Here is a 20,615-nt window from a genome sequence, read left to right on the forward strand (position 1 = left end):
CCTTTGGTTTACATCCCTTCCCAGCCTCCCCCCTCCCCCCAATCCCAATCCTTCTCCTTCCCCCTCCTTCCCCACCCCCACCCCCACCCCCGCACTGACATTGTAAAGCTCGTTTTGGACATGACAACTTGTACTTCTCATTGTTGCAACAGGTCCACCTGTATCCTTATCTGCTTCTATATTTTGTGTTTTCCTTTTTATCTTGTTTATTCCTTTTCTAATTCTTTTTTTTTTTTTTGGTCAGTTGTGGGGCTTGAATTCTGGGCCTTGGGTGCTGTCCCTGAGCTCTTCAGCTCAAGGTGAGCACTCTACCACTGGAGCTAAAGTGCCACTTCTGGTTAATTGGAGATAAGAGTCTCTTGGACTTTCCTGCCCAGACTGGCTTTGAATGGCAACCCTCAGATCTCAGCCTGCTGAGTAGCTAGGATAAGATTACAGGTGTGAGCCACCAGCACCCCGTCCTTTTCTAATTCTATATAATGAATACTATTTATTTATTTACTTATTTATTGTGCCAGTACTGGAGCTTGAACTCTGACCCTGGTCACTGTCCTTAGCTTTTTTTTTTTTTTTGGTTGGCCGTGGGGCTTAAACTCTGGGCCTGGGCACTGTCCCTCAGCTCTTCAGCTCAAGGCGAGAGCTCTACCACTTCAGCTACAGTGCCACTTCCGGTTTTCTGGTGGTTTATTGGAGATAGGAGTCTCACGGTCTCTCCTGCCCAGGCTGGCTTTAAACCGCCATCCTCAGATCTCAGCCTCCTGAGTAGCTAGGATTACAGGCGTGAGCCACCAGCGCCTGGCTGTCCTTAACTTTTTAGCTCCAACTAGTACTCTACCACTTGAGTCACAACTCCACTTCTGGCTTTTTGCTGGTTAATTAGAGATAAGAATCTCACAAACTTTCCTGCCCAGACTGGCTCTGAATAGTAAACATCAGATCTTACCCACTCCTGAAAAGCTATAGGTGTGAGCCACCAGTACCCTACCCATTTAATTGTTTAAAATTTCTCAATTATGATTGAAATCATTTGAACCTATGAATTTTTCTCTGAGAAGAGTTACAAGGCTTTCACTGCATTAGATGTATATAATTTGTGATTTTAGTTTCTCTTTGCATCTCTGAGTTATTTGGTGAGTACTTTTTTTTTACCAGTTATTTTTTTTTCAATTTTGTTTTTACCCTTGGGGCAGAGAAAGAAGTGGAATTGCTCCAGACCCACCAAAACCACAGGGATTATGAGTGTGGGAGGTACAATTTTCCCCAAGGAAGATTGAGGGCCATTTCCAAAAGGGTAAGAAGTGGATGTTGGACAGACCAAAGTATCAGCTTCTTTTCCTGTGCCAGTAAAGTTATTGAAGAATTAAATGAGATGATACATGGAACACAGTGCCTATCACAAAATAAGCCCATTAACAGTGGCCAGCTTGATGCCTTCTTGACCCCTTTCTCTCTTGATCAGAAACCCAGCATGTGCTGTGCCATCCTAGCACTGAGGGGGGTGGGGTGAGAGGGATTATTATACACAGTAGTTATTTTCTGCCCCTATAGATTGCTAGATAAGCCCCAGAGCTGAGAAGATTTATGGCTGTATCCTCATTTCACCTCCGGGAACTTGGCCAAGGTTTGGCTCTCCTGGACCCCAGGATTCTGTCCAGACTGCAGGACTTCGCCCACGTGCCTTTATGATTCATGAGCCACCAACAGCAAGACATAAATGAGGCCACGTGTTCTTCTGAAAAAAACATGGCTTCTCACCACCTGACATGTGACTGTTGGGGCCGAGCTGCCCACTTTCTGCAGACATGGCAAACATTTGTCTCCATGACAGTAAACGTCCAACAGGCTTCTTTCTCATAAGGCTTACATAGGATTCATTCTAGAGTTACTGCTTTGCATGTGTGGAATCAATTGGCAGACACAAATTAATACTCACAGTCTTCTTTTTCTTAGGGAGTCAGACCAGCCTGCAGAAAATGCCATTGTTTTATGCTATCTTAAAGACCACGCAAACCCTAATAAGCATTTGCTCTGTTATTTCACTTGGAACTTATCAGGACAGTTTATGTCATGAACCACACAAGTGTAGCTCTGGGTGCCAGCACTCTTTATTCCTGAATTCTGAAAGTCGTCTTTTTAGGCAGAGTAGGAGAATGGGGGTGAGGGGTGGGGGAGTCTTTTATCTTGAAACTGAAAAAGAGAAAAAAATAGAAAGCATAAGATGGAAATACAGACCATTTTCATTACGATGCTGCGGAAGGGTGTGTGTGCGCGTGCGTGTGTGCGTGTGTGTGTGTGTGTGTGTGTGTGTGTGTGTGTGTGTGCTGTTTTTTTCCCCTCAACACAGCAGAATTTTCCTTTTTGAAAAGATATCCATGTGAGAAAAACCAAAACCAGACTCGGGCTGGAAGCGAGACGGGTTGGCGATGGGAGAACAAGGGTGCAGTGAGTCCCTGGGCCTGCGGGAAGCCCGGGCCAGCCACGGGCCTTGGCTCAGCCAAGCCATGAGCACTGGGCTCGCAGAGGGCTCTGCACCACCACGGGCCCGCGGTGTCCCTCAGCCTCATAGCAGGGGTCTGTTTGGGAGAGCACTTCCTTTGTCGGCCTGGCGCCCTCTCCTTGGGCCCGGGCGTCCTGTGGACATCTCTGGTGGGAAGCTTGAGTCCAGGTTAGGAGGCAGAATTGGCAGGGTCCCCGCCCCAGCACTGTTCTCTGTCATAAACCTTTGAAGTCAGACAGGTCCAATTTAGCTTTTCTGAGAGCTGTGTGATCTTGGCCCAGCCACCTTTCTCCCCAAGCTTGTTTCCTCATCTGTACGGCGAGGAGGGGCGAGAAGGGACGAGAATACCTGCTCACGGTGCTGTGAAGGTCCTGTGAGCCCAGCAGGGCCCACCCTTGCTGTTCAGCTGTCCCTCACTCATCCCCACCCCATGTGGGCCCCTCCCAGTCTAACCCAGTCCTTGGCGCTACTCAACTCCATGGCAGCCAAAGCCCCAGGCTGGTCTTATTACTCTGCATCTTCAGGGGCCAACAGTGTAGTGTCGTCTGTGTACATGGAAACAGGAGCTGTGCTGTCCTAATCCAGATGGACACTGCCAGGACTGGTCCAGCCAGGGGTGGCCCCCATGTGGCTGTGGCTGGCATCTGGACACCATTCATGGCTATGGCAAACACAGCTGGGCCACCCCTCCATTGACATCCCACTGCCACTCCCAGCAGGACCTCACAAGGAAGCCAAGTTGGGGTTAGCCTGGCTTCTTAGCCACTCTGGTGGTCCTATCCCTAGGCCAGGAGAGTCCTTCAACAACAGACACTTCCCCATTCACAGTCAAGGAAACTGAGGCCCTGGGAAGCAGACAGACTTATCTGAGGCCACCCAGTTGGGAGGTGGCAGAATCAGTGCTCCAAGTCTCCTGGCTCTAAGTGCCACATTCTCTCTCTTATACTGCAGCTGCCTGTCATGTGGCAGAGCTGGCAGGGCCCTCAAGCCTGGGTGGGCCACTGACAAAAGGAGCTAAGACAGATGAGGGAGGTGGAAAGCAGTAGGTGGTACTGGTAGCCACAGTGCCATCACGACCCCTCCTACGTAATGGTGATCCCAAAGGAGGAATCAGGAAGGAAGAGCTTAGGTCCCCTAGGTTCTGCTATGTCCCTGTCTCACCTCACTGACTGTCTGGTGCCAGCAGATGTTGCTGGAGTAAAAGAAGAACCAACCAACAGTATAGCAGCCAAGACAGACCTGTGTGGGAATCTTGCCTCTACCACTTCTCTACTATGTAATCTCATTCACCTTCTGTTCCTTCCTCTGTAAGAGTCGGATAAAACCCCCAGGACAACAGTGTTCTTACAACTCAGTACTCAAGCCCAAGCTCTTAGTTTAGCACCTAACTAGTATGTACTCTGTGAACATTAGCAGTTTCATCAACATTTGTGTCAGTATCTCCTTCTTTGGCTATAAGCCAAGGGTAACCAAGATATGCTTCATAAGATTGTCGTATGGGCCAAGCAAAACACACATTCATTTTTTTATATAAAATTTAAATTCTATTGTAAAGGTGATGTATAGAGGGCTCCAGTTATATAAGTAAGATAATGAGTTCATTTCTTTATGAACAGTTTTACCCCCTCCCTCATTTTCGCCTTTTTCAGTTGATTTTTACCACAAACTTCCTGGGTGTCCTGTTCCAGATGCTGGGACACTCAAAAACAGGACCCGGTCCCATTCTCAGGGCCTTAGGTCTGGTGTCAAGTCAAGAGTTAGTATACAAGTGATACAGACAAGCATCTGTTTGAATTGCTGTGACCACTAGAGCGCTCTGCACAGTGCCTGGCATGGCCTCTGCCAGAGGTGGTTATTCTTATAATTTCACTATGCTTCATGTATGTAAATATTTCCTATCATGGACTAATATGACACACAAAGCTTCCCTTGAACCATGATCATGTTTGTTGTGGGAGTGCAGGGCTATCTATGTGGTGGTTCCTCTTTGCAGAGGAGAATTGTGGGCATGTCAGTGGACTCCATCTCTCCATCTCTTATGCAGTAGTGAGACACTCAGACACTCGTGTCTCTAGGGTACATGTAAGAGGGTCAGAGCAGGGGGAGGAGCTGTGCAGAAATGGCATGCTGTCTCTTGTAGGTGCACTGCTCTAGCCTCTGTATGTAGAGCACTACTGCTCAGAATCCTGCAGGACCACAGAACAAGCCAAAGGGCCACATTGTCCTCATGGGGTAGCATAGGGGAGCCCGCCAAGCGGCGGTGCTCTCTGTGTTTCCAATGTTGAATAGGAAAACACTGGAGCTGCCACCAGAAAGAGCTAGTAAAGACACCAGCACACGTGTGAGGCTCTGAGGCTGTGGGCAGCTCCTTAGTGTCTCTGTCTCGCCCTCCTTCTGGGGGGAATAAGTTCTGCCTTGTAGTCGACCCTCTGGCCTTACCCTGATTTGCAGTGTCTCAGCTCCTGGGCCTGCTCTCCTTTCGCCCAGACTCTCTGAATCAGCAAGCTGGAGTGTTCGTGCATCTGGAACCCTGCTGCCTCATGGCCCACAGCCCTCCTTCCCTGCTTAGCACCAGCTTTTTGTTGTGGTTGAAGCAGTAATGGGATTTTCAGGATTGCCGTTGTGGAATCCTCAGAGAGTTGCATTTTTAAGAGGGAAGAGGAAAAGTAAAGTCAAAAGAAAGTATAAAATTGGTGGACTCAAACTTACCAAGCTTGGAGCTTCTATACAAGGAAAATTGTTTCCAATTGCTAAGATTTTGAAAATGGTGCCGCCAGGAAGAAAGGATGTGGATATGGCCCCTATGAGAAGTACTAGCATATGTTTCTGTGATTTAACAGTTTCCCGTAACAATGAGCTATTTTAGAAGCAGAGAAATGACTCATAGCATAGTGGTCCACTGTAGTGACAGAGGAGGTGGAACGGGATTTGACAACCATTTCCATTTACCAGTTGTGTGGCTTCAAGCAGTTTACAAACCCTCTCTGAGTTTTCCTTTTCATCCTCTACAGAATGCATTGTTGGAAGGACAAATAAGATAATAAATGTCAATGTAATTCTCTGGGTAATTCTCAACCATCCAGGCAAAACTCCTACATTAAGTATCAGGTTAACTCCCATGTCTGTAAAATCCTTAGTAATTTAATAGCAACTCTTAAGGCTAAAAGTTTTCCTCTGATGACCACTTTGGCCAGAACTATACTTTTAATATGTAGTGTTCTCATTGTCATGTCTTCAAATAGATCTTTTATTTTAGGATTTTTTTAACCTATAAATTACTGATGAGTGTGTATGTGTATATGTTTTCAAGTAATTAGAATTTTCCTATATTTAAACCTTAGGTTTATCATAGGATAGTCAAAAATAATGTGAGACATTTAATTTTTAGGACTTCATAATCTACCTTCCTTCCTTTTCTTTTCTTTTTTCAGTACTGCAAAAAAAATCAGGCCCTTGGCACTTGCTAGGCAGGCGTTCTGCTTGAGCCATACCCCCAGCCCTTTTGCTTTAGTGATTTTTTAAAATAGGATCTTGCCTTTATGCCCAGGCTGTCCTGTACCAAGATGCTCCTATTTCCCATGTAATTGGGATGTCAGGTAATACTGTTATGCCCAGCTTTTATTGGTTGAGAAGGAGGTCATGAATTTTTTTGCCAGGAACCTTGATTCTCCTGACCTCTACCTCAAGAATAGTTAGGATTTAGGCATAAACCTATGCCCAACAGTGAGCTTCTCTTTGTAATATAGTATAAATCAGCTTTTGTAACTTTTCCATAGGTATTTGAAAATAACTGGTTTTTGTTTGTTTGGTTGGTTTTTGTTGTTGTTGTTGGTTATGGGGCTTGAACTCTGGGCTTGGGCACTATCCCTCAGCTCTTCAGCTCAAGGCAAGTGCTCTACCACTTGAGCCACTTCCAGTTTTCTAGTGGTTTATTGGAAATAAGAGTCTCATGGACTTTTCCTGCCCAGGATGGCTTTGAACCATGATCCTCAGATCTCAGCCTCCTGAGTAGCTAGAATTACAGGCGTGAGTCACTGGTGCCCGGCAATAACTGTATTTTTATTTACATAGAACCAAGTTTATAGATTTTGTTATTATAATACTATATCATAGATACACACATACCAATGTACATATACATGTGCATATATAGGCACATATATGTTTATATGCATATGTGGTTGTGGCTTTGTTGAATTCACTTTCATTTTTAGCAGTTTTTTGCTTAGTGGGGTTTAATGAGATGGTGCTCCATGAACTTAAATTTGAAATCATCGAATCTTCTCCATCAGCTGGGTTTTCACTGATACCATCTTTCCTTGTTTGCCATGCACTACTTTATAGGTGGGACCACAGAGAGCTGCTAGAAACACATGTGGCCCTCTGTCTGCCCACATGTCCAGACAGACTGAAGCTGTGGAGCCAGTCTTCTTTCCTCTCCCCACAGAAGATTTGTCCTGAGACCCTCCCCTCTGCATCACTGACCTGTCATAGTCATGCTTTCATATCATATAACTTACTTTCTTATTACATGCCTTTGAGCGAAGTCTCTGGCTGGTGTTAATTTTTGGACTGAGAAGTGTCCTGTTTTTCACTCAAAGACTGGTACTTTAAAGTTTGAGCCACACCTCTCTTTCCAGATATCCCATTTTAAATTGCTTATTTTGTCACTTAATTAATTTGTGTTATTTGTGATTGTGTATGTTTGTGTTCTCCTGTACATGACACCTTAGACCTACTAAACATTATTAGTTGAAAACCATCAATATGTATCTTTTTCAGGTCCATTTTATCTTACTTTGTTACAAGGAAAAGCTTATTGTTGGAAACTATGTGAGCCAGAAATGCTAAAACTCAAACCCACCAGCATCATTTTGGTTGTTACTCAGATGTTTGATTTATAGTTGAGCAGTCTGTATGAAAACTGAGCAGTCAGAATTGGAATTCAAGCCCAAATAGTGTCTCTGGTTTCATGCTTTCTTCTTACAGAGCAGGGCTGCTTGTGCTCATCTCTTGTGATTAGCCATGCACTCTTTCCATAATTAAATATCTTCTTTAATTTTAGGGATCTATCTTCTGGATTTAATCTACATTGATTCTGCATATCCTGCCTCTGGGAGCATCATGGAAAATGAACAAAGATCCAATCAGATGAACAACATCTTACGAATAATTGCTGACTTACAAGTTTCCTGCAGCTACGGTGAGTACCCTTGGTTGTTGGAATTATGAAACCCTGTATCACTGAAATTTGGATCCGGCATCTTAGCCATTAGAAAGCTCCAGAAACCTGGCAGTCCTCACAAAGCTCTTCATTTTACAATCTTGTGTTCCAAATGTTTAGCAGATCCTCTACACATCGGTTTGATCTCTGTGAACTAGATAGGATTATTGCTATATTGCAGATGGGGAAAACAAGCCAAAAATGGCTGAGTTACTAAGAAGGCTGTTCAGTGAGTGTAGAGCTCAGATCTGTGGTTTCTGGGGCACTCATTCATGAAAGGCTTGGCGGACAGTTCTCAGGTGCTCTCCTCAAAGCAGATTTAGGAGGAGATTCCTTCCACCTGTGACTCTGCTGCCTCCTATGAGCCCAGAAGCCTCCACATATGCACCCAGGTGGCAGCAGCAGAAGACAGAGAAGCATACAAGGTTGGTTTTATGGGCCAAACTTGCAAAAGGTATACATCATTTCTGCCACAGGAGGCGATGCAATATGCCCTAGCTATGGGTATGAAGGAGAGGGGGAATGACTTGGTAAGCCGCTGGCCAGGCTCTGCTACACATGGCCCTATCCATGTGTCACCACCTGTAACAGCAGGTGCTGGGAATGGATGGAAGAAAGGTTATTAGAACTGAGAAGTCAGAATGCTGAATCCACGAAGACACTGATTTTATCCAAGAAGATGGTAGATTTATGAATGTGGAACTGAATTGTGAGCCATGTGCCCTACTCCTTTATGAGTGGGTGCAAGCCACCAGGCAGAAGTCATGAACAACAGAGGGGAGAATGTGCCTCTCTAAAGCAGGGGTTTCACAAGAGGGTAGAGGAGTACAAGTCTGGGTGAACCAAGAGGGTGAAAAAAACAAGCCAGCCCCACCTGCACGTACAGGCTAAGAGAACTACAGCATCCATCTAGGAGCAGCACAGTGGAGCCAGGGTGGGCTCACAGACTTCCCACGATGGGATGGCAGATCCACAGCCCAGATCAGGCAGGCACTTTCTCTCCCAGTGCCTCAACTTACAGACAGGCCAGCACCTTGTCCTACTGGCCATCAGAACAGTCATAGATACTGGACATAGGGTCAGGCAGACTCACATGCTGCCACTTGAAGTCATTCTGTCCTGTCCAAGCTCACTTGGGTGTGAAAACAAGCTATGCTCTTGCTAAGTCCTTAGTGCAGTCCCTCACATTACCCAGAGTTCAGAGAACATTGCTTTTCCCACTGTGATTCCTGCATGCCCCTCCCCCCATGCCATCCCACCCATCATCAGCTTGTAAAGCAGGTGTCATTGTCCTCTTTTCAGAGACAAGGACTGAGGAATTAAATAAACAAAACAATGTTCAGAATCTCAGTTTAGAGGCTGGCCTTCAAGATTCTCAAAGCCTAGAAAATGAGGGCTCTCCCTCTTCCTCTGCTCCATTCCAAGCCTTCCTCTCCCTCCACCTTCCCCTTGACATGTCTGTTGCACCATAGAACTCTCAGGAGTGCAGTGACCATAAGGGTCAGGGGAGAGGGCCTGGTGTCAGTCACTCTATAAAGAGAAGAAACATAAGCTTGAGATGACCTGGAGTCAATATCCGGCTCTGCCACTCAGCAATGCAGCCTTTGTCTGTGGTCTGTCTCTTCCTGTGGACAATAGGGATATTATTTCTCCCACATGAGATTTGGGGTGAAGGTTAGAACAAGTGGTCACTGCAAGTCACCTTGTATAGATCCTGGCTCTGGTGTCAGGCCTCTCCTTTCTTCTCAGGACTTGAGATGATCAGCAGCTCCAGCCACGGCTACTGTCTCAGTTGAGCTCTATGGGTCTTTCATTGGTGTCACACACATGGTAGGCAGTCACGGGGGCTTGCCGGTTATCCCTAGGCGAAACTTGGTAAGGGAACAGATTCCCAGTTCTGGTGTGATCTGGAAGTGGGCACCATCTTTTCCCAGTTTAGAGCTCTGAATGGAGGCCTCAGTTTCTTGGCCAGAGAACTAGGAGAATCCAGAGGGAAATCAATGGGCCACTGTTTTGGGCTCTGAGACTGGAGCCTCTGGGGTTTTTTTGGTATTTTTCAGATCACCTTACCACCCTGCCCCACGTGCAGAAGTACCTGAAGTCAGTTCGCTACATTGAAGAGCTCCAGAAGTTTGTGGAAGATGACAACTACAAGTAAGTCCCCTCCCACTGCTGACTCTGGCCTACCCAACCCCAAGTGCTGTTGTCCTCAGCACTTGGATCCCTGTGGCAGCCTTGTCCTTATTGGGACCAATGAACAGCCTGGTGCAGGTCTCCCAGGTCCCATTACCCACAATGCTTCAGGTAGTGAGACCACTCCCTGAACCCACAGCAATCAGCCCCCATACCCAACTTGCCCCCACCCACAAGGCCCCTGGCCCAAGGCAGCTGCTGGTTTATGTCTCAGTGCAGCCTTCTCACATGGCCTTGGAGGTATGCACGTGTACTTCACACGAGTCATGGCACTGGCTTGCCTCTCTGTTTCTTGCCAGAGGTGGCTTTCTGGCTATATCTCCACACCAACAAGCAGAGTTCTCCATGTTTTGTAGATCTCAGTTCCTTGCAGGACTCTTCTGTCTTGCACTGGCCATGGCCTCCACCACTATTCCTGTGTCCCCCACCCCTACCCCTTATAGGTAGACCCTCTTCTCAGAAATAGCTCTGTAGACCCTTTGGTTCATCTTCTATTTGGATTCATCTTTCCTGCTCTGATTCTCAGTTCCTTCTTCATTGGTGGCCCTGGGAATTTGTCCAGCATTGCTTTGCATTTGGGGAGAGGATGTTTTGTTGCCATATTGGTTGAATGTCCTCTTGGCTCCTCTTGAGGTTGAGGTCAACTAAGAACCTCCATACTTTGTCACAGAACCTGATAAGAAACAGGACTCAGAGAGCAAAGGAAGGAAGGGGTGACACTGCCAAAAAAGAAATATACTGATTACCTGACTTATGAAACAGTAACCCCTCTGTACATCACCTTTATAACAACAATAAAAAAGAAGAAAAGAAAAAAAGAGGCAAGGCCCAGTATCTTGAAATGGATCATTTGCCACCTAAATGTCACTTTATAGGTATTTTTCTATATCTTGTCTTACTTGTCATACTATTTCCAGTATGCCGCAATTTCTTTGAATCTTCTAGTTTGTGCCTACACAAAACTTATCTTCCTGGTTCCTTGGTATTCATCTAAGTCAGCAAAAACTAAACCTTAGCCGCTAGCATTGCTCAGGAGATTTGGGGAGGAGCTATCTAGTGTCCACCTGACGGAGACACCTGAGCTCTGAACAAGAGCTCACCACTCTGGCTATGTGTCAGGCCAGAGCCACCTGAATAAAACACTTCCTAACTACCCAGGCATGTAGTGTAGAGCCAGAGATTCGTCTTTTCTCATAGCTCCCTGTGTGGTTCTAAAGATCTTTGGGAACGTAATGTCTTAGTTGTTATTATAAAATAATTTGTCATAATAAAGAATGATATAAAATTATGATCTATTGCATAATAATAAAAAACACAGATAAAAGCCAGAAGTCACCATTAAAATTATGTTCATCACAAACTGAGCTCATTTTATTTACAGAGCATTTGCTGTTCCTAAAAAGAATGGCCTGGAGTGTAAAATTATTCCCACTTAGTTTCTGGGATAATATTTTCCATTCATGTACCAGTTTTGTGATTAAAAAGACAGTAGTTTTTCATTAACATTAATATGCTTTAGGGAGAAAAGGGTCTATAAATACTTGTGACCATGAGACAATCCTTGGCAAGCTACAGATTATGAGTAATTACTCCTTCTATTCTGAAGGACGTGAAGCACCCCTTGCTCTGCAGCCAGCCTGGGGTTTACAGAGGCCCTTTGTTGTGGCCAGAATGGGAAAACCCAGAAAAGGGTCCTATTTGGAGTGGCAGGAGGTAGGGAGCCTATGAGGATCAACCAGTACACAGTTCCTAGACAACTCACATCTGGAAGCTGGCTCTTCACCCCCAAGGCTTCAGGCTTGGTCAGACATCGATGACATTGTACTTCCATCATCCTGTCCCAATCTGCTTTGAGAAACCATACCAAGAAGCCCAACCAATGCTTTGTCTTCCTTAGCTGTTAATCTATTTTATTGATTTAAAATTACCCGAAGTCCAACCACCAAGAAAGCATGTCCATTATATATACATAAACAAGGATAAATGGATTCAAGTTGTGGACAGTACTAATAGAGCTACTTGAGAGGCAGAGATTGGGAAGAACACTGTTTGAGGCCATTGTAAGTAAAAACCTAGCAAGACCCCATTTCAAAAAATAATCTGGGTGTGGTGGTGCATAGCTATAATCCTAGTTATAGCAGAGGCATAGGGAAGAAGATTGTGAGCCAGGGCTAGCCCAGGCAAGAAGTGTGAGATCCTGAAAAACAACCTGAAGCCAAAAGGGCTAAAGTGTGGCTCAAGTAGTTGATCAGCAAGATCAAGGTCCTGAGCTGAATTTGAAATGTTAGAAAAAGTCAGATCATATTACCCTTGACTTTTTTTTTTTTGAGGTGTTTTGCATCAAACCCAGGGCTGCTTCTGGACATGGTAGGCAAGCACTGTACCACGGAGCTACATCCCCGGCCCTACCATTAGTATTGTTAACTTAAAATACTAATTTAATTTTTCATTGGCCAGGAAAAGGAATGGAAATAAAAGGCAAGGAATTGCTCTTCTAAATATTTCTGTATTTCAAGAGGTATTATTTCCTAAAAGAATGTTCTAAAATTTATAGTAGGAGTCAGGAAAAACAAGGAGGCCTGAGTCAGGGTCCTCATAACTAGGTTTCCCAGTTGGCTCTGGCTAGAAACTGTTAGCACTGCCGATCCTCCCCCTCCTCCTCCTCCTCCTCCCCTTCCTTCTCCTTTTTCCTCCTCCTCCTCTTCAACATCTTCCAGATCTTTGTTAATTGTGCTATTTGCGCATCACTTAGTCCAAGTTTATAACATTAACACCATGTTAGAGATCCTAGTTCCTACTGTTGCATACTTTGAAAGAATTCGTTCTTACCACCATTGTTCCTCTGCAGCTTCTCTGTTCCTGGAGTCTGTATTTTACATCAATCCCTTCTTTAGCTGGATTTCATCAGGAACCAGGGTCCTCCCCTTTTCTCCATCACAGTTCCTTGAGTTCTCCATGGAAATGTGTGTGTCCAATGGGCCTGGCTTTGCCAGCCACCCTCTGCCCTCCCCCAAGCCTGAATTCCCTGCCTTGTGCCTCCTGGCACTGGATTCTGTTGTAGGCATTCTCAATTGTTGGTTGTTTTCCCTCTTGAACGTAGTTTATAGATGAGGTGCCTTGGGGGTTGATGAGATCTGGGAAGTTCAGAAGCTCAGGTTGGGAAGACCTCAGAGTGGTGGATCCTTTACAGAAAAACCTCCCTGCACTGTGCTGGGCTTCTCTCTTCACTGCAGATGAGCACCAGTGGTGGTTGTCTGGCTTCTTCCGTGTCAGCTCTTGGCTTCTGTCTCACAGAGATCATGTGTTGGGTGTTCTCTGCCCTCTGAAGCTGCAGTCTCCTCCTCAGTTTTTGTCGGTCCCTGGGTGGTCTGTTTCTACTTAGGTATTCTACCAGCCCTCTCTGGTTTCAGTCTTTGATTTGGTCCTTTCTGTCAGTCTCCATTTCATCCGATTTCTTTGTTTCAGCATTGCACTTTTCAAGTTTGGTTTTGTTCAGCTCATATCTTTGGTGAGTCTTTCTTTACTTCAAACACCTGAGGGGCTCTCCTTGTCCCCAGGGCTGCCTCCTGGGTCCAGCCAAGAGGCAGCACTATCCCTTTCTTCTTTGATAATTCAAGGTCTCCCATGTTGCTGGACTCTTGTTTCCATTTTACTCCCATCCACATTCTGTGGCAATGCTTAGGAGGCATCTGGCTCTTCTCTCATGTGTGGGCAGGGGTTCCCTCCTGCTGGATCCTAGGTGCCCCTCTTCTGGGGATGAGCCTGAAGGAGTAGGAGGCCTGCCTCTGCTTCGTATATGTGGGCTTGGGGTGTCCTTCACCTCCTGGGACTGTCTCCACACCACAAAGGACACGCCACTTTGCCAGTCATGCTCCTTTGGAGCCTTCCTTTCCATCAGAAAGACCCACATGTTAGCCCATGAATTTGAAGAAGGAATCTGCTTAACCATTTCTCAGTTTCCTTGACTATGAAATGTTCTTTTTTGCAGGATTGTTGAGAGAACTAACACACTGCCCATTTATCTGCCTTCCAGACCCCTGCTTCCTCATCATGGAAAGCTCTTTGAGACATCAGAGGGAGGAGGGCGGTGATCAGGAGCAGATCTTACACACCTATACACACCTATACACACACACACATCCTGTCCCAACCCCCTAGGGCCTCTCTGATCTTATAAAAATCTTTGTTTGCAGACTGTCGCTCAGAATTGAACCGGGAAGCAGCTCCCCAAGGCTGGTCTCCTCCAAGGAAGATCTTGCAGGTATTGTAACTACTCCACTGGGAGCAAAACCACCCAGATCCCAAACCTGGCTGCTGGGGGGCCGGGACGGGGGACTTGCACAACTGATTCCTTAGAGTGGTAGACTCAACTGTCTGCTCACAGACCCTGCATGCATCAGACAGGCTTCTGACACATAGGACTTCTGAGGGCTTCTCTGACCCTGGAGGAGCTTGGACTGAACAGCCCGAAGTGTCACCCCTGAGTGAAGAGCATATGTGAAGTAGAGGAAACCCCATGATCTCCTCCAGGACACTTGGACCTTTGTCATCTGAGCTGTACCCCAGCACACCCAAGTCTGGATGCACAAGACACCCAACATATTATGCCACCCACCAGACACTGCCTCGCCTCCTCAGGCTTCAGATTTATTTACTTAATGGGGAAGCATACCTGCGGGCATTCTCCCCCTCCCCTCCCCTCCTCCACTCCTCTATACTTCCTCCTTGATTATGAGAACCTGAGCTCTGTTGTTTCCTAGCTGTGTTGCTTACACAGGTCTTCAGTGGCCTCTTCCCTGGGATGGAGCTAAGACTGGATTTCTCAGCATAGGGTTGTTGTGATGCCTGGACAAGTGCAGGTCTTTAAAGTGCTCTGCCTGCACCAGCATGTTGTAAAAGTACGGGCAGCTGTTTAGTGCTCAGGAAAAATCTAAGGGAGCACCAAACATGGCCTCCTACTACTTTGAGCTCATGGTCACATCAACCTGGGTTCTAAGCCATTGAAGCCTTAGACAAGTGACTTCACTCCTCTGGGCCTCAGTTTCCTTGCCTGTGAAATGGGATCAGTCTCAGGAATGTTGGAATGTCAGTCTGGAAGATGACAACCACATAGTGTGATCTATGATGATTGTTGGGAAGAGCGGGCAGCTACTAGATGCTGCCTAGCCCAGCCTTCAGCCTGCTCAAACCACCCAGATACATTCCAGCTGAGGACAGGTCCCAGTGGACTAGGACCCCAGAGCCCGCAAAGCCTCCTGCCATCCTTCCTGCAAGGGTCCTCTGCCCACCTCCAGGGTAGGCTTCTAGCTTCTGTGTCTTTCCATTCTCACTTTTTCTGACCTGTAAAATGCACCCTGACCTGGCACCCAGACTTGGCAGAAGGAAATCTCAGAGCCTCCGAAGATCCTGTTGTCTACAACTTAGTACCAAGTTATCATGGTACTGCCCAGAGCCTGATTTTCACAGGGTTCCCCCAAGCCAAGTATTAAAAAGTCTTTGCAGTCTCTTTTGGAACCCATTCCCTCCTTTGCTAAAGCAGGGGTGACTGAAGGAAAGCACCTGGCACTGTCTCCACCTTCCCATCTCTGTTCTTGTTCTAAAACCCTCCCCCAGTGGACGTGTTCCTCCACGATGCTCAGTTCTGCACTATACACTTGTAAAGCGGGTACAGCACCCAAATCCCTCACAGGGCTGCTATGGGAACTTACTAAGGTCATATGTATAAAGCAGCCGGAGCCTGGCACTGAGCATGCTCACTGCGTCATCATCAATGGTTGTCAATGTTATGCTGCTGTCACTGAATCATTCAGCATTTAGTTAAATGCCACTGCCTCAGGGAAACCTTTCCCAACCTCACCCCACTCCTGGACAGGCCAGCCTCTGCTCACAGGGACGTAAGCTCTGGCCAAATCTGGCTCATCCTGATTCTCTGTAGAGGGAAATGTGGCCACGTGGCTGACATTTTTGTCTGTGGTTTTTTTGTTTTGTTTTGTTTTGATGTTGTTGTTTGGTTTGGTTTGGTTTTTTCTTTTTCACACAGCAGTGACAGAGTTGAGTAATGAGAACAAAGATCTTATGGCCTGCAAAGCCTAAAACTAGTTCCTGACTGGGCTGTCAGAGGTTTGCTGACCCTTGTATCATACCTTTCTGCAGGCAGCTCTCTGCACCCCCCTCTTCTGGATGGGCCTGTCTCCCAAGCCAGCCAGCCGTGTATTCCTTTGCTCCACATCTGTCTTCCCCACCAGAGTAAAAGCCCCCCGTGAGGGACTGACCTAGTGTGGAATTCCTAGAACCCAGCATGCTATGGGTCAGTGCCCATGGTCAGCTGCTCTCCCCTTAGCCCCAGCTGGGAGCTCCTCACTGGGCCCCATGGGCACCTATCCTTGGAGGCAGGTCTAGCACCAGCCAGCTGCTGACTCCGCACAGCCTTCCGGAGAAGTGCTGAGGCCAGCAGTTTCTGCACGAGGAGTGAGTCCCTCGCACAGGAGTGTTTTCCACTAGCTTTCCATATCCCTGGCCTCAGCCACGGAAGCAGGATGTGAGGGCTGGGGAGTGTCCGGGAGACTCCCATGTGATCAATGACCCCAGCTTCCCTGACAGCCAGCTGCTGCTGGGGCAGCCAGGGGGTCCCAAGAGGGCAGGGCCCAAGAGCCAGCTCCAGGGAAGCCTTTCTGGGCCTGGCTGTTAAACTGAGCCGCGTGGCAAGAACCTGAACAGACTCAGGGCCAGGAATGTTCCTCTTACAGTCCCAGGAATGGGAAGAACGCCGATTCCCTCAGCCCCTGGGGGTAGGAGGGGGCTGGTGTGGGTGTTTGGCTCCAGCTTAGGGCTCTTTCTAGTAGTCACACACCCCTACACCTGCCGAGGAAAATGTTCCAAGATGTGCTTCTTTGTTCACTCATGCTACCCAGGCCTGCATGGGCCACTCCCTTGCTCTGAGCCAAATGCCTATCAGGAACAAGACAGACACCCATGCCTCAGCTGGGGACACTGCAGCAAAGCCAGGAGGGCTAGAACATGTATGTTTGGAGCCACAAGGAGGCCAATGTAAGACAACCAAGATGGCTCAGGGTGGGTGGGCCTCTGAGCCTTCCCAACCAGTTCAAGGACTGGGAGACCTTGGCCTGCAGTGAGTGATAGCAGCCGTGATCTTGAATGCCTCCCCAACCTCAGAAGTGGTTCCTGAGTTGTGCTGTTTCCCTGGTATCTCCCCTCCCCGCCCCCCGCTCCCCTAACAACTTTGCACTCTTGGGAAGTGGCCATACAGGCAGTTCTGCCTTCCATGGGCACATTGTGAGAAAGGAAATGGAGAAACCTTCTCATTCCTGGGTCTGTGGAGAAACGAGTACAGGAATGCCACGTTTTCATTTCTCCCCTGCATGTAACGTTTAGTTTGTACAAATGAACTAATATTTTCCTGACAAGAAAAAAAATCATACAGAATGTTGACCCCCCAGGGAGGGCAAGTTATGTTTGTGTGTGCCTTGGAGCTGGTAAAGACATTTCCAGATTGACTGACCCCGCCTCCGTGGCTTCTCAATGGACAGGTTTCCTCTGGAGACTCCTGGGCAGCACTCAAGTCCAAAAAAGCTCAACCTCAGCCTTAACTCTTTGCACTCACACCTCCGGGACTGCTATATGACTCGCTTTCTGTCTCTGTTTTCTTGCTGGGTGGCAAGGACCCTGCTCTGGGGTCAGGCAGACCTAAGTTAGAGCCCAGCTACAGTATCTGAGCTGTGGAATACTAGACAGTTGGTCTGATCCTTCTGAGTCCCAATTTCTCTGGGAACAGGAGTGTGACATGCAGGCTCACACCACAGGGCTGCTGGGGGAGGTCCCTTGAGGTGATACCAGAAATCCCGTGCTCAGGGCCTGCATGCACTGTTTCTCCTGAGGGTCGGCTTCTGGCCCCCAAGCATTGGATGGGGTAGGCCATGAGGCAGTACCAGGACATTGCACAGGGAGTTCAAAGGTCACATTCTAGCTCCAGCTCAGGTGCTCACCAATGGTGCCAGGGAACAAGACACCAGTTTGTGACACACAGCCATTCTGTATGTCAGAAGATCAGATGGGGCTAGGGCTAGAGTCCCCTGAAGGTATCTTTACTGACATGTCTACTCTTGCTGTTGGTTGTGGCTGGGCCTACAGTGATGGCAGAACATATATACCTGTGGCCTTTCCCTGCGGCCTGACTTTCCTCATAGAACAACACTCTGAAGGCATCGGGCTCCTGCATGGCAGCTGCTCTCCTCCAGAGTGACATCGCTGGAGGGCAGGGAAGGAGTCACATGGAAGCATCTCTGTGAGCCAGTCTCCAGAGTTAGGCACCAGCCTCCCACTGGGTCCCACAGAGGCCTGCTCGGGTCCAAGGAGAGAGGAGAGAGACCCTGCCGCTCAATGGACAGAGACGCTGACTTTGTGGACCACCTCAGCCAATTCACATGGAGGAAGTAGGCTCACCACCTGCATCCTCGTTCCTGTGTTGTATTGAACACAGATTCTGCCCAGCACCATCCTTAAACACTGCCCATATGCTCACTCAGTGCCCAACACCTGCCTGGGAAATGGGCCAGGGTTCTGGGTTTGGGCTCTGTCCCTGTTGTTCTGCACACCTGTGCAGAGCAAGTCAGCACCTGCCCTGGATGACAACCGGAGCACGTCCCAACTTTTCCTTAACTTTGAGTCACACACAATCCCCACTGCTCCCACATGCTAGATTGTATAGGAATCAGACTCCAAGCCTGATCTACATAAAGTCTCACCTTTCCCAGTGGAATGCTTCAGCCTGACTGCTTATGGCAAGAGGTCAGGAGAGCAGGGCCTCTGCCCTCAGTCCTGGTAGGGCACTCACAGCAGTGGGTGCATGGCCTTCCAGGTGGCCATCAATGATGCTATGCTTCCTCTTCGGGTTACTCTCACTTGTTCCAGAGCGACTACAAGTCCAGCCTAGGCAGATGCTAATACACTCCAGGAGCCCTGAGGCCCTTTCACGGCTCCTTACAGTGAACTGCCCACCAGCGGCTTCTTGCTTGGAGCCCTTCCATCCCTTAATGACATGCCAGCTCTACTCCCAGGAGCCATCTCAGCCCACAGTAGACCTTAGCACCTAACAACTGTACATCTGAGCTGTGGGATCCTGGACAGTTGGTTCAGTCTGAGTACTCCTGGTTTGATCCTGGCGAACTTGAGATCAGAGCCCATTCTCCTGTGACCACCCTGTCCTCTGGCTGCAGCCATCTTGGCATCTTTAGGCCTAAGGGAGGCACTAAGAGTCTAAGCCCATGAATGGCCCACAATAGACAACCTCCTCCACTATCGCTCTGCTTGTTGAAGAAGAGAGCAGCTGATGGGCAAGAAGTAAGGGCTGTTCCCTCTCTGTTAGCTCTTCTCTCTGGGGACTTTATCGTGTTCAGTCAAATTGAGGTCAAGCAGAGGAGCCAAGACTCAACCCCTTTTGTCCAACTCCACTGTCCTGCAGTGGCCCCCTGGCATCCTCTCCTCCTGCTCCCTGTGGTCTTGGAGTCTGTGCCTTCTGGCTCCAGGGGAGCCAGAGCACTTGGCAACCTCAGCCTAGATGAATGATTGGACACTATTTTTCAGAAAGAAATGAACCCAGGCCTTCTTGAGAAATAAACCTGTCTATGGTGTGTGAGACACACACCTGGCTCTCAAGGCAGGACCGTGACAGCTGCATGTGTAAGACTCACAATGCATGTGAACATAGCAATGATCAGCCAGGCCCCACTGAGAAGCAGGGGCTAGAGAAGAGGTTCCATAGGACTTGACAACTCTGGCAGACCAAGAGGGCTTGGGCCCCGAGCCCACAAACAGAAGGCTCTGAAAGCCAAGAACGAGGAAGCTGACCATCTTGTGACCAGAGGCTATGCTGACACACTGGTGGCTGCTCCTGCAATGAAGAAACATGCACCCAGGAGGAGTCGCATGTAAGCCCAGGGCAGAGGCAGGACTAGAACTCAAGTCTTGTGACTCCGAGTTGAGTACTTTCCCCTCTGCCCCAGCTGCCTCCTATTAATTTGCATTGTGTGAGACTTGTGCCTATTGGAGCCTGCTGAAGTCACTAGCCCTGGCCCAGGGCTGAAGTTCTGGGTAGGAAGTCCAGGGAACAAGGTTCCCTGGCTACTTCTGGGAAGCTCTGAACGACATGCCTCCACACCGGACTTTTCCCTAACGGGCACCGTGAATGCACTGTCCTCTGCATACCTGCTTGGCCAGCTTCCTAGACACCTACCCACCTTCTCTACCACGGCCTGTGGCCTGAGTCTCCTCTGGTTGCTCTCAACCAGAAGAAGCCACCGAGGGTTCGAAGCTGAGTCCATCACTCATGGGATGGCCTTTGCCTCAAGAAACTCTAGGTCCTCCGGGGCTCTGCCCTCTGTCGCCTCGGAGCTGGAACAGGCTCACAGCAGAGCTCTTGCACCAGCCAAGGCTTTGGGGCCCCAGAAGCCTTCCCCCATCCTTCCTCCAGGTCCCCAAATGCTTTGTGCTCTGGGCTTCTACTCATTGCACAAGTTCCTGAGTCCTCTGCACCGCAGGTTCCACATCATAAACTTGACATAACAACAGAACCCACATGGCATGCTATGACGCGCTTAAATAAGGTCCAGTGGATAAAGTGTTTGCCACAATTCCAGTAGTTCTCATTATCACCATCATTATTGGTGTTGTCACACTATTGGTGTA

The 20,615-nt window shown here is 48.0% G+C and overlaps 1 protein-coding gene across 2 annotated transcripts in view; it reads left to right on the forward strand.

The window, feature by feature from the left end:
- The window catches only part of Ralgps1 (Ral GEF with PH domain and SH3 binding motif 1), a 204,777-nt gene that overhangs the window by 157,569 nt on the left and 26,593 nt on the right, over positions 1-20,615 (forward strand). For both annotated transcript variants that reach the window (XM_013021443.1, XM_013021444.1), the window contains exons 8-10: positions 7,563-7,700; positions 9,782-9,875; positions 14,108-14,175. In XM_013021443.1, the coding sequence (XP_012876897.1) occupies positions 7,563-7,700; positions 9,782-9,875; positions 14,108-14,175 (300 nt within the window). The remainder of the gene's footprint in view (positions 1-7,562; positions 7,701-9,781; positions 9,876-14,107; positions 14,176-20,615) is intronic.

This window comes from Dipodomys ordii, unplaced genomic scaffold (genome assembly GCF_000151885.1).
Source record: "Dipodomys ordii isolate 6190 unplaced genomic scaffold, Dord_2.0 Scaffold55, whole genome shotgun sequence".
In the NCBI taxonomy this organism is placed as follows: domain Eukaryota; kingdom Metazoa; phylum Chordata; class Mammalia; order Rodentia; family Heteromyidae; genus Dipodomys; species Dipodomys ordii.